Below are 21,106 nucleotides of genomic sequence, written 5' to 3'. Positions count from 1 at the left end.
TGCGCCGAGTCTCGGATATCTGCAGTAGGGAAATGCGCCCACCATCCTCGAAGTCTTGGTCTCCATTACAAAGAGGGCATACCAGAGTAAGCTCCCGGAACTCCTACCCAGCTCTAAGCTTGTGTCGATCAATTGGAATTAGCCTATGAAAAATGCCAGTTACTGGCCCCTCAGACCTTACCAAGCTTCTATCCTGTACATCCCTCCTCCGTTACCCTAAACTGACTCATTTTCATTTTGAATAATCAAACAGAGTCAATCCAGCACTTCCTCCAAATTAGTTTGGACAATGCCTGTTCCCTGACGATTGCGTTAGTCCCTTTCTGCTCTGGCTCCTCGTCCCACACCCTCATTTTCCTGTACCCCCTCCTGCACGCTCTCCTGCCTTGCCCCCGTTACCCTGAACTGACTCATTCACATTTCTTATTTTCGCGGTGACACTCGCATCTTATAAATATGATCACTTCCACCATAGTTCTCTTTCCTGTTTGTTTCTCCATCAACAACCATGTCCTCTCTTCTCCGCGAGACATTCGCCAAGTGCAAAGCCGAAGGCCGCAGTGCCCTCGTCACCTTCATCACCGCCGGGTATCCTACCATCGAAGACACCGTGCCGATTCTTCTCGGGATGCAGGCCGGCGGTGTCGACATCATCGAACTCGGAATTCCGTTCTCCGATCCTATTGCTGACGGTCCAACCATTCAGGTTGCCAACGTTGTTGCTCTCAACAACGGAATCAACGTAACCAAGTGTCTCGACCTCGTGAAGCAAGCCCGTGCTGCCGGGGTCACCGTGCCGATCATCCTCATGGGCTACTACAACCCGATCCTCATCTACGGAGAGCAGCGTATATTAGAGGACTCTAAAGCCGCCGGAGCCAACGGATTTATTGTCGTCGACCTTCCACCTGAAGAGGCCGTCAAGTTCAGAGGCTACTGCACCCTGCACCAGCTCTCGTACGTCCCGCTTGTCGCTCCGTCCACCACCAACGAGCGTTTGCAAACCCTCGCCGGCATTGCCGACTCCTTTATCTACGTGGTGTCTCGTATGGGCTCCACCGGGGCCACAGGGACCATCAGTACCGCGATTCCAGAGCTCCTTGCGCGCATCAGAAGCGTCACCGGCGACATTCCGTTAGCCGTCGGGTTTGGGGTCTCCACCAGGGAACACTTCTTGACCTTTGGTGCTACGGCCGACGGTGTGGTGATTGGCTCCAACATTATTACCCTCCTCGGCGAGTCCGCCGCAGGTACCCGGGGCACCACCGCCGAGGCCTATGTCAAATCCATTCTCGGTGACGGCCAGCAGCCGGGAAGAGTGGCGTCTGAGAAGTACGTTCCAGGCGAAGCTACCGCTCCGTTGAAGGATGTCATTTCCACCTATAGCTCTCGTTTCGGTGACTTCGGTGGCCAGTACGTCCCAGAGGCTCTCCACTCGTGTTTGTCCGAGCTTGAGCGTGGGTTTGAGGCTGCCGTGGCTGACCCGGCCTTCTGGGCTGAGTTTCGCGGCTTGTACCAGTACATCGGCCGTCCATCGTCGCTCCACCGGGCCGAGCGTTTGTCTGAGTACTGCGGCGGTGCCCAGATCTGGTTGAAGCGTGAGGATCTCAACCACACCGGTTCCCACAAGATCAACAATGCGCTTGCTCAAGTCTTACTCGCCAAGCGTCTCGGAAAGAAGAAGATTATCGCCGAAACCGGTGCTGGTCAGCACGGTGTGGCCACTGCTACCGCCTGTGCCAAGTTCGGTCTCGAGTGCACCGTGTTTATGGGCGAAGAGGACGTGCGTCGGCAGGCGTTGAACGTGTTCAGAATGAAGTTGCTCGGCGCCTCTGTGGTGCCAGTCACCAACGGCACCAGAACCCTCAGAGATGCCACCTCAGAGGCTTTCCGTGTCTGGGTTTCCCACCTCGACACCACCCACTACGTAGTTGGTTCCGCCATTGGGCCTCACCCATACCCAATCCTTGTGCGTACCTTCCAGTCCGTCATCGGCCAAGAGACCAGGGAGCAGTTCTTGAAGGAGACTGGCAAGTTGCCAGACTGCGTCATGGCCTGTGTCGGTGGTGGCTCTAACTCCACCGGGATGTTCTCTCCGTTTGAGAAGGACTTGTCTGTGAGATTGGTCGGGGTGGAGGCCGGTGGTGACGGGTTGGACACCGAGCGCCACTCCGCCACCTTGACCGTCGGGAAGCCGGGTGTGCTCCACGGTGTCAAGACTTACATCTTGCAGGACAGCGACGGCCAGGTCCACGATACCCACTCCGTGTCTGCCGGATTGGACTATCCAGGTGTTGGTCCGGAATTGGCGTTCTGGAAGGCCACCGGCAGAGCCGACTTCATGGCTGCTACTGATGCCAACGCCTTGGAGGGTTTCAAGTTGTTGTCGCAGTTGGAGGGCATCATCCCAGCCTTGGAATCGTCGCATGCTGTCTATGGGGCGGTGCAGATCGCCAAGACCATGCGTAAGGACCAGACTTTGATTATCAATGTTTCCGGTAGGGGTGACAAGGACGTACAGAATGTCGCCGAGATCTTGCCACGTTTGGGGCCAGAAATTGGCTGGGACTTGAGATTCGATGCCAGTGGCGGTGCTGGGCCGGCAACCAACTGAGTGAACAAAGAGCGAACAAAGAGCGAACAAAGTGAGCTTGGTCAAAACTAAACTCTTGAAGGGTTTGTAAATTATGCCGCTAATCTGTTATGCCGCTGATTCCTAGTGTTTATTTCTTGAGAATGATTTCATCTGTATAGCTTAGGAAATTAAAACGCGGTAATCAAAAGAATGCTCTTTTGTAGTGTAAACAATACGACGGTGCTGTCTAAAACGTTTTGACTGGCACCGCCACAATCATATAGATCGAATCAATGCATTTCCTCAGGCTAGGATTAATCGTAGCTGTCTACTCTGTAAACTTGAATTCCTATCGCCGATTGAAATATCAACCCTTACTGAGATTGAAAAACTACCCAGAAACACCCACATATCCCTGAGCCTCCAACTCAAAATTCGAGCCCGCATTATGCATGCCTCCTCCTGCAAACAAAGTTTTCAATTTTTTTCAGTATGCGGCACGCTTACAAGACAATCGGCCCATCCCAGTCTCAGATCCGAGAACAAAGACCCACCGCTATAGATATGTGGCCGAGCAAAGCCGGTCTCGGGGTCCAGCTAAGCTACGGACTTGAAGGCAGTGCCATCAACCTTTCCGAAACCAACGCTGGTGGAGATGAGGCCCTGTGGAAGCTCAGTCGCGTGCGTAACGGCGGAATCACCCTCCACAAAATCGGGCATTCCCGTAAAACACTTGTCCCCAGTCAAATACAGAAGCAAGCCATCCAAAATGAAACAACAACCACAAACTTGAGCACGGTTGATGCCCAAAAGAATGAGGTCTACGTACCGCAGGGCCTCTATAAAACGCTCATGAACGAATCCAACAACCTTCTCTCACGGTACATTCTTGATCCGTCCATAGGCCAACTTTTCGACACAGGAGTGGTAAAGACACCCACAAGAGTCAAGCAAACCATTGCCTATGTCGGTGACGAGACCGGCACCACCGCCCACATCGCCGTCATTGTTCACAGGAACGAAGTGGTCACCGGCTCACAGAACACTGCGGCCATTCGCGTTCCACGGATAGCGCGGCCATATTCACTCAAACTCCCTACGCCCATAAAGCAGGTGCAATTCCCAAAGTTGGCTGTGCACATGGAAACCACGTCACCGTACCTAGCTATCCGTACAGAGAGCGATATATACATATTGAAGCTTACAGGGTCCCGGGGTGATTTAGAGATACAGTTAGTGGGTAGCTTCACCACGGCTGAGTTAGAGAGCGAAAACTTTGCCGACGTCGCGTTTAATCCGTGGGATATCACACAGTTTGGGGTCATTGATGTCAAGGGCAACTTTGGGGTCTGGAATATTAAGGAAAAGAACTTCCAAACGCTTCAGCGAGTAGAGCTTAGCGGAACGTCCATTCAGGATACCACTGTTCTCTCATGCTGGAAGCGTATCATGTGGAGCTTTGACTTCAATTCGGTGTTTGTAATGAGCAGAGCAGAGGTGGTCAACTACAGCATCAAAACCCAGGAACGCACGACAATCATCACCGCCAACACATGGTCCACCATCATGGACTTTAAGCGGTGTGTGAACAACGATAGCCATGCGTTTATTCTCACCTCCCAGGAGCTCATATTTGTGCTGCTAAAGGGTCAGATCAAGCGGTTAGTGTCGTGGAAGCACTATTTGGACAGCAGTGACCCATCCTTGAGGCTCAGCATCCCCGAAACCCACGTATCCTCGCATATTCTCGTGACAATATACTCCCAGACCCACCCTCTAGTGTTTGTGTACCAATTCTCCTTCCAAGACGGGCTACCTGTTTCTATACAAGATCCGTTTTACCTCAACCGGGATTCCGACACCGCATCCAGAACGCTAGTGATGCTCCCAGCCGAGGACACATCGTCGGAGCTGGGGAAAGAGTCGTATGGAGAGGGCACCAAAGTCTTTGCGCTTCTCAGCATGTCCACAGAGTTGGAGCTTTCCCTTGCAATGTACTCCACCGAGCCTCTGCTCAGTGTTGTATCTTCTAAACGAAGACAGGATAGCAGAGAATCAACTCCCGATGAGCCCGTAGTCCAGACCAGCGCAAAAAGGTATTTCCCCCGTGTGACGGTTAACGGCCTCTGGAGGAAGAGTCAAGCACTCTTTGGTAACCTTGACGATGTGGACAGTTACGTCGATAACTCTGCGGACGTAGATGCCGGGACAGAGGAAGCGATTCAAGACTACGCATACCGCTTGGGTTTGGCGGTGACCGCGAAAACCACACCGGGCCAGACCGTTTCTCTCTCACAGCTCGTGGAACCTCCCAGGAAAATCAACCATATCGAGGAACTCCAGTCGATGGTAGATCAGTTCAAGGAGCACTACGCCTCCAGCGTGCTTGAGTTTTCCGACATTGCCACCTACGCGCACTTGTTCTCGGGCGCGGAAGCAGAGAGTAACAATGTGTCATCGGATATGCTCCAACAAAGAGTCTCCACCATGACCGAGCTCTACCGGGAGCTAAGCCAAGTATGGTGCATTGCTGAATCCGCAGATCCCGAGCTCCGCCGGGAAACTGCGCACTGCGTCTCTGCCATCACCAAGAGCTTCGGATTGAGCCTTATTTCAGTGACACATAAAATTCCTCCCCAGGCGGAGGAGGAGACGCTACAACGGAGCATTGACCGATTACCCCTGAAGCTAAAGGAGTTGATTCTGGAATGGGACGAAGAGGGCTACGAGGAAGAACCGATGGAAGACTTTACGGACGAGCGTTTCTCCCAGAGATTCGCCAACTCTTTCACCCCAATGATCAACGTTTCCCAAAAGCTGCAGTCGTCTCAGAGTTTGCCCTCGAGACGAGTGGTGGCCCCGCGGACAAGCTCTTCGTCCCAAGTCCGCGCCACGCCGGTTCCCAGAATGCACATCTCGCAGGGGGTTCCAACCACGGGCTTTTCCCAGTCTAATCCATTATTTGTTCCCTCGCAGAGCCAGGTAGCTCCGCAGAGGGCCAACCCGCCGTCACAGGGTGGTAAAAAGAAAAAGAGAAAGAAAGGAGGTTTTGCATAGTGTATCATGCATACTTACATATAGAACGATTAGATAGCGGAGGTGAATGCTACGTTTTCATTTGGTTTATACCAGGTTGTATATGCGGGAAACCGGATTCGGTAATAGAGAAGATTAGGTTCAAGGAATAAGGCTTGCATCTAGTATTCCATGCCGTAGAAACTGATGGAAAAGGTTTATCATGCATGGCTAAGACACAACCCCTTTGGTGCATTTTGAGGTCCAGCTCGTCTTCCTTTGTGGGCCGAAAGGGGAAACTTTATCAGACATACATATGCACGCGTTCTAAGAGCTGGTTGAAAGGGCGTTCAATCCTAGCTATTTAAAGAAGTGAGCAGCCTGAAAAGAATATTAATATGCGTATTCAACAAAGATGCTCTGCAGACAGATTGGAATCCTTTGGGCCATTTGGGCTACCGCGGGTATGGCTGCCATCACAACTAGTGCCTCTCCGGAGGAAGTTGCCCAAGCCGTTGCCTACGACGCTTCCTTCATTTCATATTTCCTCCTTGACTTTGACTTTAACAATGACCGTTACACCTCTTACATGAAAGACAACGGTTTGAAGTACCCGCAAACCTTGATCCAGTATATCGTGGACCAGCAGGGCCAAACGGACCTCACCAAGGCTTTGGATGCTTTCCCATTCACTCAGTTTCGAACATACATCACCGCCTTTCCGTGGTATAATTCTTTGTTAGGAAAAGGCTCTATTACTGAGTTTAAAGTGCCTGGGGACTTTACCGCTGCGCCAGAAGCCTCAGCGGTACCCGTTGTAGAGGCCACCCCGTCCGCAACAGTCTCAGACACTGTTACGTTCACCAGCAACAACTTAAACTCCCAAGCTAGATCACTGGAGGGTTCCAGTTCTACCAGACCTACTAATTCCGTCTCATTAAGATCCTCGCTGTCAAAAAACCAGGGGAATCGGTTGGAAGTTGCCGCTATATTAGGGTTTGTCTATTTTTTATAACCTGTTGATGTAAAGGGTTAACTTCTATAATGATTGTTTGAATGAATATTAATCCTTATTTTAAGATAATTTGCCGACTCGTAAATCGAATTTTACTCTAAATAGTGATGTAGATGAAGTCGTTTGGGGTGTATGTAGTGTACTTTTATTTGCATAATAGATTAGACGTTAATCGTCTAGGGTGGAAAGTTATTAATGAGGCTCAATAATCACCCTGAAGCAGAACTTTGTGGGGTAAAGCTCTCAGAAACTTGGATCGCTATTTTTGACATTCACTAGACTTGCAGTTTTGAAAACAGGCGTCATATTTCAAAAACTTGAATGACACGAGTTCGTAGTTAGCATGGTTACCGGCATATAGTGTGGTCTATTTCGGTGGAAGATTCTGTCGTAAACTCTCTCTTTCATCCGTGTTTGCCAGTTAGTGGAACAGAGCAAACAAGAAGCCGCCGGTATGTCAGCAATGTATTGGGGGACCGGAGAAAAAACGCCAGGACATACTATTATCTAGTATTTCCTATTTACTTGAATTAAGGTGTAAGTCCTGCCACTTGTGTGCATATGAAAAATCTGAGTGTTCTACAACATTTGGTCAGGGTCCGAAGGTCTGGTATAAATATTGGGGTTTACATGGTGTCAGCACTGGGTGCCCTTATGTAATTTTTCGAAACGAGTGGCCTATAAGATGCAAATGGAAATTGAACCGATTCCAGTACACACGAACAGTCATCCTGGTAGCGGAAATGATCCATGGAAATTTCTGAGGAAGTTGGAATCGCCTATATTTAGAAATCGTTCACTGGTTACCTGACGACGGAGTTAATTTTTGCTGGAACTGTGACGTAATTTTCATGTGTGGAGGAAAAATTAGCGCAGCTGCAGCACGGAGTTGACGCATGTCCCCGCCAAAATACAGTCAATGTCTCAGCAACAACGACCCTAAAAATAGCGCCAAGAGGTGGATCTTTAATTTCGAGGAGATATATAAGCGCCATGCGTTCTTCTATTTCTAACCCCAGGTTTGAAGCCCACCAAATATATATCTCATTATGCATACCATCTTGGGTCTCCTCGCCTTCGCTACCGCGTCCTTGGCCGAGAACATCAACACCAATGGTTACGTCACAGCGTTGATCTCCGATGTGGAGAGCCACCAGCAGGAATACATGTCATATATACAGAATAATGTCCAGCCGTTACCACAAACAATACTCGAATTGTTCTTGGTTGCACAGACAGCCACCGACGACTCGTATACGTCCTTGGTGGGCTCAGACTTCCCATTGAGTATGGTTTCCAGTATGGTGGCTAACTTACCGTGGTACTCCACCCGATTGGCTGAGGATTTGTCCAAAGGTTTGGCTGCCATCCCGACTCCATCTTCCACATTCAGCATTGCATCAAGCACCAAAGTTTTGTCTACGTCATCCGCGATTGAGTCTTCTTCCTCATCTTCTTCTTCCTCGTATTCTTCCTCGTATTCTTCCTCGTATTCTTCTTCTTCTTCCTCTTCTTCTTCCTCTTCTTCTTCCTCTTCATCTTCTTCTTCCTCTTCCTCTTCCTCATCTCCCTCTTCCTCTTCTTCCTCTTCTCCCTCTTCCTTACATACAACTTCGGCCGCTTCCGTGGAACCCACATCTGTCGCCACAACCATCACGACCACATCATCCGCATCTTCGACATCCTCTACACTGCACGCCGGTGCAAACAATCTTGCCGTTCCGCTTGCGTCTGCATTCATGAAGGATGCAAAACTCACATACTCGGTGTCGGGCCTTGTCGGCCTCACCGTCTTCTTCTCTCTCTTATAGGTGGGTATAAGATCTGCTTATACTTATCACGATTAATTGCCGTATGAGTATTAGATACATCCCATTTCTATTCTTATAATGCTTGCTACGATGTGTAGGCTATTGATAGCCACATACGGGAATTAGCTCAGAAGTTGACCTGGGAGTTGGCCGGGACCCTCTATCCAAGACAATCACCTCACTCACTTCTTCCACAGGGTGTAACCCCCATGGCTGCGGAAAATTACCGCTCTGTTTGCTCATATTCATCTCCAGATAGAAACTATTCCTACCGTGAATCGTGTTCGAGCTCCTTTCAAACACCTCACATCGCTCCTCCATAAAAAACGTATCGGCCCGAAGAACCTTCTCCTTTTTCGACAGGTTGTATACCCCGGGCTTTTCCAATTCTGACCGGAGCTGGTGGAAGCCGGCCCTCATACGCTCAAGTTTCTCCGGATTCTCCACTAACTGCACAATACTCGCGGCCTTGACCTGGATCTGCTGCGCCTGTTCTAGTTCATCCCCGGTAAAAGATTCCATATTGAATCGTTTTAAACCAACAAATATACAGACTGTGGCACGAGCCCATTGGATAAATGCATCCAGGCCAGTCTGGAGGCAGAAATGCGTCACCATGAGCAGCTTGGCGATCGATCGCCAGTACTTGGTCTTTGCAGACAAGGTCTTGACAAGATGTTTCGTAACCCTCCGGAATGCCTCTGCGTGGTACGTGAGTTTTGCGAGTTCGTCGAGCTGGGAGCTCATCGGTCCCCATGCGTCGTTACTTGTGGCGTTTAGAAGTTTCACCTCCACGGAGGAGTTTGGGATGTTCCGGATTGTGCGAAGGAAACTTGGCATTTCTGTGGTTTAGTTTACGCCCCCTTGAGGTATCTTGGAATGATCTCTGGTCTATCTAGGATTGGTGATGTCTGGGATTGGTGGTGTCTGTGAATGGCGGTGTCTAGGAATGGTACTGAATGGTGTTTAGGCTTGGACGGGTTACTGTTCTTAATAGGTCCACAACCACCTTGGGGCTACTCTGACAAACCCCTCTTTTAACTTTAAGACTCCATAGATACTGCAGAGTGGCTCCTTAGAACGTTAATACGGATTAGGAAACTGCTACAACCGCAACGGGCGCTTTGGTTGGATATAAACCTGCATATGCATCCCACATGCAGATAGGTTCCGGGCTAGTCCGGCTGCCGGGTTTCTGGAAATGTCAGCAAACAGCCCACACTTGTAATCCCACGCTAACCAGGATACCGAGATATCAGTCATTGATCAGTACTGTGCTTATACCAGCCTATTCAATATATACGGCCGAAACAATTCATATTTGCAATAATACAACATATTTATCCGCAGATATTCCTCTAAATCAATATTTGTGCATACATAACATAAGCGCTACACTATAAATCAGATACAGCCCCGTACCACAACTCTCATTCCCTTAATCATTCTTTACTTTTTAATATACATATTGGTCAAACCCATTATAATCTACACCCCACTCTAAAGTTTCTAGGAATGCTCTTCACTGCATAGATGCCGCGCTCTTATGCCTGAAACTCACACTCAACGATCTGTCCGCTCAAGCCGACACACACAATGTGTGGAGCACCAGTTTCCCAGTACAAATCCGTGACTGCAACCTTGGTCCCCTCTAACACACCCGCGTTTGCAACCCACTCCTTGCCCTTCTTGATATACCTATGAAACACGGTGGATCTCTCGCCAGAAGTGACCAACAACAGGCATGCCGGGTCGGTAGTCATGCCGCGGATAGACCCACACGCAGTATCAATGACTGCCGATGTAGTTCCCTTACGCAAGTCAATCACGTGCACCTGGGACGCCTCGGTCCCCACAAACAACGAGTACCCGTTGACACCAAACATAACGGAAGTGACGGCCGCATCAGAGACGTGAAATGTGCCCGCGACGTTTCCGGAGGCCAATTCGTAAACGATAATATCACCATTCGCAAACCCCGAGGCAATCAAGGCGCCGTCGGGGTGGATCGCACCAGACGTCAAGACGTGGTCCGTAGGGGCGGATTGAAAGAGCTGGGCAGTGGTGTCGTGCAAAGCCCAGACCCCCGTCTCGGTAAACGCGACAAACAAGTGTGACAATAATGGATGGACCGCAAGCGCAACAATGTTCAATCCGCCCCGATTGATGTCTGTGGCAGTCTTGGCATTGCCACCAAGCATCAATTTAGAGCCAAGGGCAATGATCGGGGTCAAGGCGGCGGTTTCGCCGGGGACAGGGGTGGTGGAAACCCAGGCGGCAGCCGTCACGGGACCCATTTTGGTGTAGGCTATCTTCTCGTCGTTGTGGTCTGGGTTGGAAAGGTCCACTACGACCGACGTCCCGGTCGAAGAGCCCACAAGGAGTCTGTTGGTGCTCGAAAGGGCCGAAGCCGTGGCCTTCTTCATGGAAACCTTATGGACCGAATCACGTAATGTGTGTAAGCCTGTTACAGCAGCAGCAGTGGACTTTGATTTCTGAGACCGGTGCAACGCGAGTAACGTGTCTCCGGCACTGGAAATTTGCTCTGCTACAGACGGAGGAACACGAGTCACAGATGGTGCCGCATTAGATCGAGCGCTCCCCTCATCCATAGCAATGTCCAACGACTCGCCTTTGCCGACGGAGGCAGACAACTCCTGTAAGGCCTTCTTGTACTCGTCTCTCTCCTGGAGAGCCTTCGATGCCACGCGCACCGCGGCATCATGGTGGTACAAAGCGACAGACAACTCCTCGCGCGCCTTCTGGACCTGCTTCTTCAACAGAAAGATCTCCAACGCGACAGAGTCCCATTCGGTCTGCATGGCCGATAGAAGCGACGGGATGGAGGTTGTGGTGGGTAAAATAGCTGGGGCTGTGGCCGCCGCCACTGGGAGCAAATCTTCCTCGGCCAATTCGTCGTTGGTGACCGGATCTTTGTGGAACTTCTGAATGTACGAAACGACGGTGGATCTTTCGAAGATCCGGCCGCTCTTTGGCGAGAACACCGGCTCTCTAGCCACGTTACCCGAAACTGTGATGTTAGTAAGGTCCAAGACGATGTCTGGTTGGCCATTTGTAAACGGTGGGTACGTACTTGCACAGAACATTGAATAATCTTTTCTGTGAACAGTGTTTTGATAGATCAAACAGCCGCTTTTAGATGCGGTTCATGTAGAAAAATTGTTGCTTACGTAAGGCATGTGGTATATGCAGGAGGTGAATTTCTAGCTAGAGGAATGGCAGACTATAAAGAAATGTGTAAATCGGTAAATTTTTGGGTTTTTGGGGTCTTTGTTTATGTGTATTTGAAATTCTCAAGGGGTGTACAATAGAGGTTGTGCGTGCCATCATGGACTGGAGGCGGACATGTACCGGGTGTGAGGCAGACATCTACCAGAAGGATGCCAATTGGCGAAGGAAACACCCTCAACATTGTACTTACAAACAATACTTTATACGTGAATAAGATACAATTATATACTATCTGATGTCTGGGATACCTTTGTTACATGCGAGCTCTCTCCCAGCCAAAGCCTTACCGTGAAAACTGCTTAAGCCTTCCACTCTCCTCTGGAATATCGATTTATCCAAAACTCAGTGTCTGGTTAGGATTGAGTGTTGTACCTCACAATAGTTCAGGTCCCACCACCCCGTCTCTCTGTAACGTCTCGATTCGGGGGCGGTCCGTTGGCCTATGCTGCGGCGTACCTCGCGTCATTTCCAATCTACTGCACGACCAGGGACTTTCACGCCCAAACTTGAAACGCAATCTGCTTTACGTACACGAAAAAAAAACTCGTACCTTTCTGATCGGCGCTAAACGTATTCATCACATTTTGATTCCACGCTCAGCAAAGACACCTTCCTTTATCTTTTAATCCGATCTAATCCAAAGGACACTCAGTTTGAGCCCCCCATCTGATCTCATTGCTAATCTCGATTTGCTCTGTCTCACTTGATAGCCTACCGGTTACTCACACCTTACTGTTTGTATTGGTCAAATTCTATAGCTTGATCCGCTTCTTTTAGCCCTTGCTTGACCCATTTTTCAGTCAGCTGTCCAGCCGCATTTTACCCTCAAACGCCGATCCACCAGACAGCCCCTCTCAGAAAAAGCCCATTCAGCCTAATGGAAGGTCAACTACCACTCGCCGCCAAGCGCGGCTACACGTCGCCCGACTCGACGTTCCTGTACATTATCTGGTGCATTTATGCGGTGCTACCATTCACCGTGATTGCGTACTACCTCCTTGTAACGCTCGACTACCACATTTACACGACTTCCAGCGGGCTCTACTACCCCGACTTCCCCTCGTCCGCGCAGTGGCATGGCTCCGCGGAGAGTGAGAGGTTGGGCGTTGAGTTCTACGATCTCGCGGACTACCTGCCTACCGCTGAGGGCTGGCGAAACGAAGAGCGGGTGCTCTTCCTTGTGCCGTTGCGTGACGCGTCCGCGCACTTGCCCATGTTCTTCCTGACCCTCCGCAATCTCACGTACCCGCACAACTTGATCGATTTGGCGTTCTTGGTGTCTGACACCACAGACTCTACCATCGCCGATTTGAAGCAGAATTTGCGCCTGATTCAGGCGTCAGAGGATGTGTCCCTGCACTTTGGTCGTATCAACATCTACGAGCGAGACTTTGGACAGGTCGTCGGGCAGACCTTCTCTGACCGACACGGTTTCGCGGCCCAAGGCCCGCGCCGTAAGTTGATGGCGATTGCCCGCAACTGGTTGCTCACCATTGCGTTGCGCCCGGACCATGCGTGGGTCTACTGGCGTGATATCGACGTGGAGGTGGTGCCCGGCACCATTCTTGAAGACTTGATGCACCACGACAAGGATGTGATCGTGCCCAATGTTTGGAGACCGTTGCCCGACTGGCTCGGCTCCTACCAGCCGTACGATTTGAACTCGTGGCAAGAAAGTGAGGGTGGTGTGGAGCTCGCCGGCCGCTTGGACGAGGATGCCGTGATTGTCGAAGGCTACAAGGAGTATGCGACCTGGAGACCGCATTTGGCGTATCTCCGCGACCCTGACGGGGATCCAGAGTTGGAAATGGAGCTCGACGGGATTGGTGGAGTCTCCATTCTCGTTAAGGCTACCGTATTCAAGGAGGGCGGCATGTTCCCCGCGTTTTCGTTCAAGAAGCACGCCGAGACCGAGGCGTTCGGCAAGTTGTGCAAGACTATGGGCAAGTCGGTGATCGGGTTACCGCACTACACCGTCTGGCACATCTACGAGCCATCGTCCGCCGATTTAAAACACATGAAGTGGATGGAGGTCGAAGCGAAGCGCTTGGCCATGGAAGCCCAGAACAAGAGGTTCTACGACAAGTCGTGGAAGACTTTGTTCACGGAGGTCCAGCTGGACTGGGATGTACTCAAGCTGAACGTTTTCAAGAATACGGATTTGTCCAAGACGCGCAAGATCAAGGTGGATTGGACCGAGTCGGACGAGTTCTTGAAGCAGATGGATGACAGAAACGACATGATCAATATCTATGCTAATTCGCCCGACTCGGGCGATTACGACAGGGTTGAGATGGCCATCATGAACAAGTTTAAGCAGTCTCCAAACCGATATGGAGATACCGAGGGTGAGGCGGTGTTTGGCAACTTCCCGTTGAGCCCGGTGGGCAACGACGGCAGAAGTGACAACTTCAAGTTTGTCAAGTTTACTGACGAATTCCCCGAGTTAAACCTTGAGGAGCATGAGGAAACCCAAGAGAAGCCGGAAGACGAACACAAGGAGGAAGACGAACACAAGGAGGAAAAGCAGAGAGAGGAAGAAAAGAAAGAGGAGGAAAAGAAAAAGGAGGATGACATGGAGGAGATCAACCCTTCGAACGACAATATTAAAGACAGCCATGACGAACAAAAAATCCAGGAAACTCAGAAAGAAGAGGACGAGCAAAATATCTCGGAGACTCAGAAAGAAAAGGAGGCCGAAGAGAAGCGACTTGAGGAGAAGACCCAACAGAAGAAGCTCGAGGAGAAGAAGGCTCAACAAAAGGCTGATGCCGCGGCCGAGAAGGAAGAGTCTAAGGTGAATACTGGTAAGCAGAAGGCCGCCATCGAAAAGGTCAAGGCGGACCAGGAGATGGGCCAGAAGGCTGGGGGTCAGGATGCGGCGGTTGGAAACCCACCAACCGATTTCTCCGATCCGTTGGGCAAGGAAATGAACGATTTGTTTGATCTTACTCCGGACGCTTAGGTACGGATGTTCCGTCGGTGAGGCCGGATACTGGGCTGTGGTTATAGGGGTGAATGTCGCTTATTCCGCCTTCACTTTGCATTTTGCGGTACTATTATATATTTTACTCCTTAAAATACAACTGCTATAGTAACTTGTCTTGGTAGGGTATTGAGTGGAGACCTATCAACCGGATTAGTTTGAAAATGGTAAAGCAATCGATGTAGAAGTTTAGGTAAAGCTCCACCTTATGAGATCAGATCTAATGTATATTGCAAAGGTACACTCAGCTCTATCTCTTCTGTCACCATATGGCATTAACTGAAGCTATATCTAAGTTTCCCGCCACTCCTCACTCATGCCATAGCCGCATACTGGCACTATAATCACTGTCCATGTAAGGATAAGCGCACTTGTTACACTATAACCCTGGCTCGCAAGCTCTACTAAAAATGTGGCCAGGTCTTAGCACCTCTGCACCACGAGTCATCTTTAGTCAAACCTCAGGGCGTGGGCGTATACTCCGTGTCTTTAGAGCTAGATAAGGTAGTTTCAGGCTCCTCTATGCCAGCAGAGGGTTTGTCACATGCATATGCCGGTAAAGCTGCACACAGTTTCTCTCAGATTGCGAAACCTGCCTAAAGGTGGCAATCAATGCAGGGCGGGCATGCTAAAGAGTTAATTTTTCACGTTTATCGTGCCGCGAACCCCGCTTGCTAGTCATGTAAGAGTGACGGATAGGTGCTGACCCCCAAGCAGTATATAAAGATTCACGGTTCTAGCTGATTGCTCGTGTATTTAACACAGAATATAACCTATTCTTCATAATCTATAACGGTCTTGTTGTTACAGGTACCACAAGGGAGGAAAAGAGAACTACAGATTTCAACGGGAGGCTTACACGTAAGCAGGGTAGTATATCTCAATCAGAATAGTCAAAGTCTCTGCAAGCTTTCTAAACCTTGCTGATCTCAGCATTATCGGCATAACTATTATTCAACCATAAAAACCGTATTCTTGTTTCGCCACTAACTTCTCTGTCGATGCAGATCTGGTGGCGTTTAAACTTTGTCATTAGCGCGTACAGCCGTTTGCCACCACGGCGCCAATTACCACTGTTTCCGGCGCCGAGAAGCCCAATGAGGAAAATCCTCCACTGGAAGTGACTCTTTGGGAGGGCGCTATCTGTATGCAGCACTCACCGAAAAACGGAAAATTCAGCGGGACTGCCTCACGATAACCCCACTGGCGAAAGATTACGCTTCCCTTGAGGGGCTCATGCATTTCACACACGCGATAGAGACGTAACGCGTGTGAAAATTTTACGCGGGCTATCCTGGGGCTTGCGACATATATCAAAGCTCCTTGCCGTACCGTTTCTATTCCTCTTCGCTTGTGACTTATTGGCAAATACATTGTTTGAACAGGAAAAAAAACCTAATCGTAACCTGTATTCTATATAATAGCCCATCGCTCGATTACCTACACTTCACTACATTCCAACTCAAAGGTGATACCATATCCCGTCTACCCCTTACTGTATCACTCAGCCACTCGCAATTTCTCACGTTTAGCCTTACATCATGTACTCCAACCACTCGTTGCCCCTCCCGGTTCCGAACTGTGACTTCTGGTATTTTGATGATGTGACGGTGTGCGCGAGACACTACTACCTTGACGCCGGGATTCCTCTCGTTATCGGGTCTATTTCCCTCTTCCTTCTCCTCCTTTCCGCCTTTTCCGCCCGCTCCAAGTCCGTTGCCTTACCGGAGTCCGAAAACGAGCCCTTGTTGGCCACCTCTGCTTCGTACGGTACCATCAGCCACGCCCATTCCATCGAGGAAATTAAGGCCCGCCACTTTGACATTGCCAGAATCTCCAGCCTCGGCGCTGACGGTAAGGTGCACGGTGAAGCCGTTCCTGTATACCGAGACACCATGGACCGCCTCCGAGTGGTGCTCGAGGAAGTCTTGCTTATCTTGCAGGTGGGTATTTCCCTCGCCTGCTTCTTTGTTGAAGAATTGCGCCAAGAATGGCCCTCCACCGCGATTCTCTACGCCAAGCTCGCTTTCTGGGTGTACTTGTGTACCCTCTGCACTGTCCGTATCACCGCATGGAACCGCGGCTTGCCAAATTTATGGGTGCACTCCACCACCTTGTACCTTACGAACTGGGTGCCAGCGTTCCTTGCCTTTAGATCCGCGTACATCCACATCCAGAACCCAACCGTGTACCACTACTACACCGCTGAGTTTGCCATTTCCTCGGTCCTCGTTTTCTTGAACTACACGGCCAAGGTTGGCGATAGGCCGGCCATTCTCTACGTCACCGACAAGGACATCAAGCCATCTCCGGAAAACGTCTCCTCCATTTTCTCTCTCTCCACCTACTCTTGGGTGGACAGCATGATTAGCAAGGCCTACAAAGAGCCATTGGTGAAGAACGACGTCTGGGGTTTGCGCGAAGATGACTACGCCGCGCACATCTTAAAGAGCTTTGAGGCCTACAAGACCACCCGTGGCTTCACCTTCAAGTTGGTTTCCCACTTCAAGTGGTTGTTTGCGGTCCAGGCGTTCTGGGCCGTCGTGGACTCGGTGCTCGTCTTCATGCCTTCCTTGTTGTTGAAGAAGATCTTGGAGTACGTTGACAAGCCTGAGCAAAGCTCCGCCCTGCTTGCGTGGTTCTTTGTGTTCTTGATGCCAACGGTTAAAATCATCGACTCCGTGGCCTCGGGGCAGTCTTTGTTCTGCGGCAGAAGGGTCTGTGTTCGTATGAGAGCCGTCATCATCGGTGAAGTCTACGCCAAGGCTTTGAGGAGACGTGTCACCACTGCCGAAACGACTGAGGACGAAAAGGCTAGTGATTCGTCCGACGAATCTGTCACAGACAAGGACGAAAAGAAGAAGGGCAGTGCGGATCTCGGGGCGATCATCAACTTGATGTCGATCGATGCCTTCAAGGTGTCGGAATTCTGTGGCTACTTGCACTACTTTGTTAGTTCCGTGTTGATGCTTGTGCTTTCTATCTACTTCTTATTTAACCTCCTTGGGTGGTCAGCCCTTGTGGGCTCCTTTGGGATCATCTTCCTCCTTCCTGTCAACTACAAGATTGCCTCCACCGTCTCCAAGTTGCAAAAGGACATGTTGGCCATCACCGATAAGCGTATTCAGAAGATCAATGAAACGCTCCAGAGCATTCGTATAATCAAGTTTTTTGCCTGGGAACACAAGTTTGCGGAAGCGATTGAAGCCATCAGACACGACGAGATGTACCTTTTGAAATGGAGATCGATTGTTTGGTCCATTGGTGGTTTCTCGTGGTTCCTCACCCCAACCTTGGTGACCTTTATCTCCTTCTACTGCTACACCATTGTTGCGGGTGAAACCCTCACTGCCCCAATTGCCTTTACCGCATTGTCCTTGTTCAACTTGTTGAGAAACCCGTTGGACCAGCTTGCCGATGTCGTCTCCTTCCTCGTTCAGTCCAAGGTGTCTCTTGACCGTGTGGGTGAGTTCCTCGACGAGATTGAAACTGACAAGTACGAACAGTTGCTCTGCGAAAGGGGCCCTAACTCCCCCGAGATTGGCTTCGAGAATGCCAACTTTTCCTGGGACTCCGACTCGGCCAATGACTTCAAGTTGCGTGACCTCTCGATTGACTTCAAGGTGGGCAAATTGAACGTGATCATCGGTCCTACCGGTTCCGGTAAGACTTCCTTGTTGATGGCTATGCTTGGTGAAATGGAATTGACCTCCGGTAAGGTGTTCCTCCCGGGTGTCTTGCCAAGAGATGAGCTCGTTGCCGACCCCGTTACCGGGTTCACCGAATCGGTCGCTTATTGTTCACAGGCTGCTTGGTTGCTCAACGACACCATCAGAAACAACATCACCTTTGACGCTCCGTTTGAAGAGTCCCACTATAACGCTGTTGTTGATGCGTGTGGGTTGTCGCGCGACTTTGAGATCCTCGAGGCGGGTGACGAAACGGAGATTGGTGAAAAGGGTATCACGTTGTCGGGTGGCCAGAAGCAGAGAGTCTCTCTCGCGAGGGCGTTGTACTCGAGCTCGAGAACGATCTTGTTGGATGACTGCTTGAGTGCTGTGGATTCTCACACCGCTTTGTGGATCTACGAGAACTGTATCACCGGGCCCTTGATGGAGAACAGAACCTGTGTTTTGGTCTCGCACAACGTCGCCTTGACCGTCCAGCAGGCCGCATGGATCGTGGTGATGGAAAACGGGCGTATTAAAGCCCAGGACACCCCAGATCAGTTGCTTGGCGTTGGTGTGTTGGGCGATGATGACTTGGTCAGATCCAGTGTGATCAACTCTCGCTCTCAGTCCACCGTCAATTTGAAGGACTTGAAGAACAAGAAGGAAAAAAACGACAACATGAAAGACAAGGCTGCCAAGATCGATGCCAAGTTGAAGAAGCTTGCCTCCGATAATGCCACCACCGACGACACTCCAATCAACGTGTCCAAGAAGAAGAAGGGTAAGTTGGTGGAGGAGGAGTCCAAGAGTGATGGTGTGGTTTCCCTCAAAGTCTACTCCGGGTACGCCAAGATCTTCGGTGGATGGCCAACCTGGACCTTCCTCTTGTCGCTTTTTATTATCACCCAGTTGATCTATATGTACCAGTCCTGGTGGTTGCGCAAGTGGTCGATCACCTCTGAGTTCCAAGCTTCCACAAGCATGGTTTCCATCGCCTCGTTTGTCCGTACCGTCACCTCCATCCCGCAGGTCATTGCCAGTGGGTATGAAACTGTGGTTATCAAGGACGCACACGGCCCCTTGTACTATATCATTATCTACTCCATCATTGGGTTTGTGTACGCGCTTTCCAGTACGATCAGAATCTTGGTGTGCTTCTTTGGTGGTATCAGAGCCTCCAACCGTATCTTCAAGCGTGTCTTGTACACCGTTTTGCGTGCGAGATTGAGATTCTTCGATGCCACCCCAATCGGCCGTATCATGAATCGTTTCTCCAAGGATATTGAGTCGGTGGACCAGGAATTAACCCCATGCGCCGAGGGGATTGTCATGACCTTCATACAGTGTCTCTTCACACTTGCACTCATCTCCGTTATCACTCCGCAGTTCTTGCTTCTCGCCTTCTTGATCGTCGGTGCGTACTCGGCCGTGGGTATTTTCTACGTCAACACCTCCAGAGAGTTGAAGAGATTCGATTCTATCACCAAGTCACCTATCCACCAGCACTTTTCCGAAACCTTGACCGGTGTGGCTACTATTCGTGCCTACGGTGATGAACGTCGGTTCATGCAACAAAACTTGGAGCGCATCGACCAGAATTCCAGACCATTCTTCTACTTGTGGGTTTCCAACAGATGGTTGTCGTTCCGTGTCGATGCCATTGGGTGCATGGTAATGTTCTGTTCGGGTATCTTTGTTTTATGGAGTATCGACCGTATCGACGCCGGTCTTGCCGGCTTGTCTCTTTCATATGCTATTGCCTTCAGTGATTCGGCATTGTGGATCGTGCGTCTCTACGCCATTGTGGAAATGAACATGAACTCTGTGGAGAGATTGCAGGAGTACTTGGAGATCGAGCAGGAACCAGCTGAGCGCATTCCGGAGAACGCCCCACCTGCCAGATGGCCAGAACACGGTGCGATCTCTGTTAAGGACGTTTCCTTACGTTACGCCCCAGAGTTGCCGCGCGTGATCAAGAACGTGACGTTCGACGTGCAGCCTAACGAAAAGGTGGGTATCGTCGGCCGTACGGGTGCGGGTAAGTCCACCATTATCACCGCGTTCTTCCGCTTCTTGGACCCTGAAACCGGTTCCATTGTGATTGACGGTGTGGATATCACCAAGATTGGATTGCTTGACTTGCGTCAGGCCATCACCATCATTCCGCAGGATCCAACGTTGTTCACCGGTACCATCAGATCCAACTTAGACCCCTTCAACCAGTACACTGACCAGCACATCTACCAGGCCTTGAGACGTGTCAACTTAATGGGGCCATCCGAAGTGCCTTCCGACGAGATTATCGTCACTGACAACGCTTCAGGCGAGAATACCAACAAGTTCTTGAACTTGAACAACCCGGTCAGCGAGGGTGGTAGTAACTTGTCACAGGGGCAGAGGCAGTTGATGTGTCTTGCGAGATCATTGTTGAAGTCGCCAAAGGTGATTTTGTTGGACGAAGCGACCGCGTCGATCGACTACCAGTCTGACGCCAAGATCCAACAGACCATCAGAGACGAATTCTCCAACAGTACCATTTTGACCATTGCACACAGATTGAGATCGATCATCGATTACGACAAGATTTTGGTGATGGACGCCGGGAGGGTGGTGGAGTATGATGATCCGTACACGTTGATTTCTAACCAGGAGTCGTTGTTCCACAGCATGTGCGAGAACAGTGGAGAGATTGATGTGTTGGTGCAGTTGTCGAAAGAGTCGTTTGTGGCCAAGAAGAACAAGGTGTAGGTTGAAGCTTGCAAACTCTTTTACCATCTACCT

The 21,106-nt window shown here is 50.3% G+C and overlaps 8 protein-coding genes across 8 annotated transcripts; 6 read left to right on the top strand and 2 right to left on the bottom strand.

Moving 5' to 3' along the window:
* Nucleotides 1-508: 508 nt before the first annotated feature.
* TRP5 (tryptophan synthase) lies at nt 509-2,649 on the top strand (the record flags this gene model as incomplete). The annotated part of the gene is made up of 2 exons (XM_019130833.1): nt 509-2,585; nt 2,636-2,649. 2 exons carry the CDS (start codon nt 509-511, stop codon nt 2,647-2,649), a joined length of 2,091 nt encoding a protein of 696 aa, XP_018984898.1.
* Nucleotides 2,650-3,105: 456 nt separating this feature from the next.
* Nucleotides 3,106-5,735, top strand: BABINDRAFT_161955 (uncharacterized protein). The gene has a single exon (XM_019129095.1). It carries the CDS (start codon nt 3,140-3,142, stop codon nt 5,630-5,632), a length of 2,493 nt encoding a protein of 830 aa, XP_018984897.1. The 5' UTR covers nt 3,106-3,139; the 3' UTR covers nt 5,633-5,735.
* Nucleotides 5,736-6,080: 345 nt separating this feature from the next.
* BABINDRAFT_23478 (uncharacterized protein) lies at nt 6,081-6,527 on the top strand (the record flags this gene model as incomplete). Its single annotated transcript, XM_019131311.1, has 1 exon — nt 6,081-6,527. A coding segment is annotated over one exon (447 nt), but the record flags the coding sequence as incomplete, so codon positions are not given.
* A 681-nt stretch (nt 6,528-7,208) lies between these two features.
* BABINDRAFT_144746 (uncharacterized protein) lies at nt 7,209-8,466 on the top strand. Its single transcript, XM_019127164.1, has one exon. The coding sequence runs from the start codon at nt 7,655-7,657 to the stop codon at nt 8,414-8,416; it is 762 nt and encodes a 253-aa protein (XP_018984895.1). The 5' UTR covers nt 7,209-7,654; the 3' UTR covers nt 8,417-8,466.
* On the bottom strand, nt 8,432-9,415 carry BABINDRAFT_145006 (uncharacterized protein). The gene has a single exon (XM_019127165.1). The coding sequence runs from the start codon at nt 9,254-9,256 to the stop codon at nt 8,516-8,518; it is 741 nt and encodes a 246-aa protein (XP_018984894.1). The 5' UTR covers nt 9,257-9,415; the 3' UTR covers nt 8,432-8,515.
* A 1,640-nt stretch (nt 9,416-11,055) lies between these two features.
* Nucleotides 11,056-11,451, bottom strand: BABINDRAFT_16547 (E3 ubiquitin-protein ligase; the record flags this gene model as incomplete). The annotated part of the gene is made up of 1 exon (XM_019130337.1): nt 11,056-11,451. A coding segment is annotated over one exon (396 nt), but the record flags the coding sequence as incomplete, so codon positions are not given.
* Nucleotides 11,452-12,246: 795 nt separating this feature from the next.
* BABINDRAFT_161951 (ANP1/MMN9/VAN1 family protein) lies at nt 12,247-14,826 on the top strand. Its single transcript, XM_019129094.1, has one exon. The coding sequence runs from the start codon at nt 12,546-12,548 to the stop codon at nt 14,631-14,633; it is 2,088 nt and encodes a 695-aa protein (XP_018984892.1). The 5' UTR covers nt 12,247-12,545; the 3' UTR covers nt 14,634-14,826.
* A 1,369-nt stretch (nt 14,827-16,195) lies between these two features.
* Nucleotides 16,196-21,073, top strand: BABINDRAFT_37368 (uncharacterized protein; the record flags this gene model as incomplete). Its single annotated transcript, XM_019131821.1, has 1 exon — nt 16,196-21,073. The coding sequence occupies one exon, from the start codon at nt 16,196-16,198 to the stop codon at nt 21,071-21,073; it is 4,878 nt and encodes a 1,625-aa protein (XP_018984891.1).
* Between the last annotated feature and the right edge of the window lie 33 nt (nt 21,074-21,106).

The sequence above is a fragment of the Babjeviella inositovora genome (assembly GCF_001661335.1).
Source record: "Babjeviella inositovora NRRL Y-12698 unplaced genomic scaffold BABINscaffold_7, whole genome shotgun sequence".
NCBI classification, from domain to species: Eukaryota; Fungi; Ascomycota; class Pichiomycetes; order Serinales; genus Babjeviella; species Babjeviella inositovora.
The sequence above is the reverse complement of the archived record's forward strand: the minus strand, read 5'-3'. Positions and strand labels throughout refer to the sequence as shown.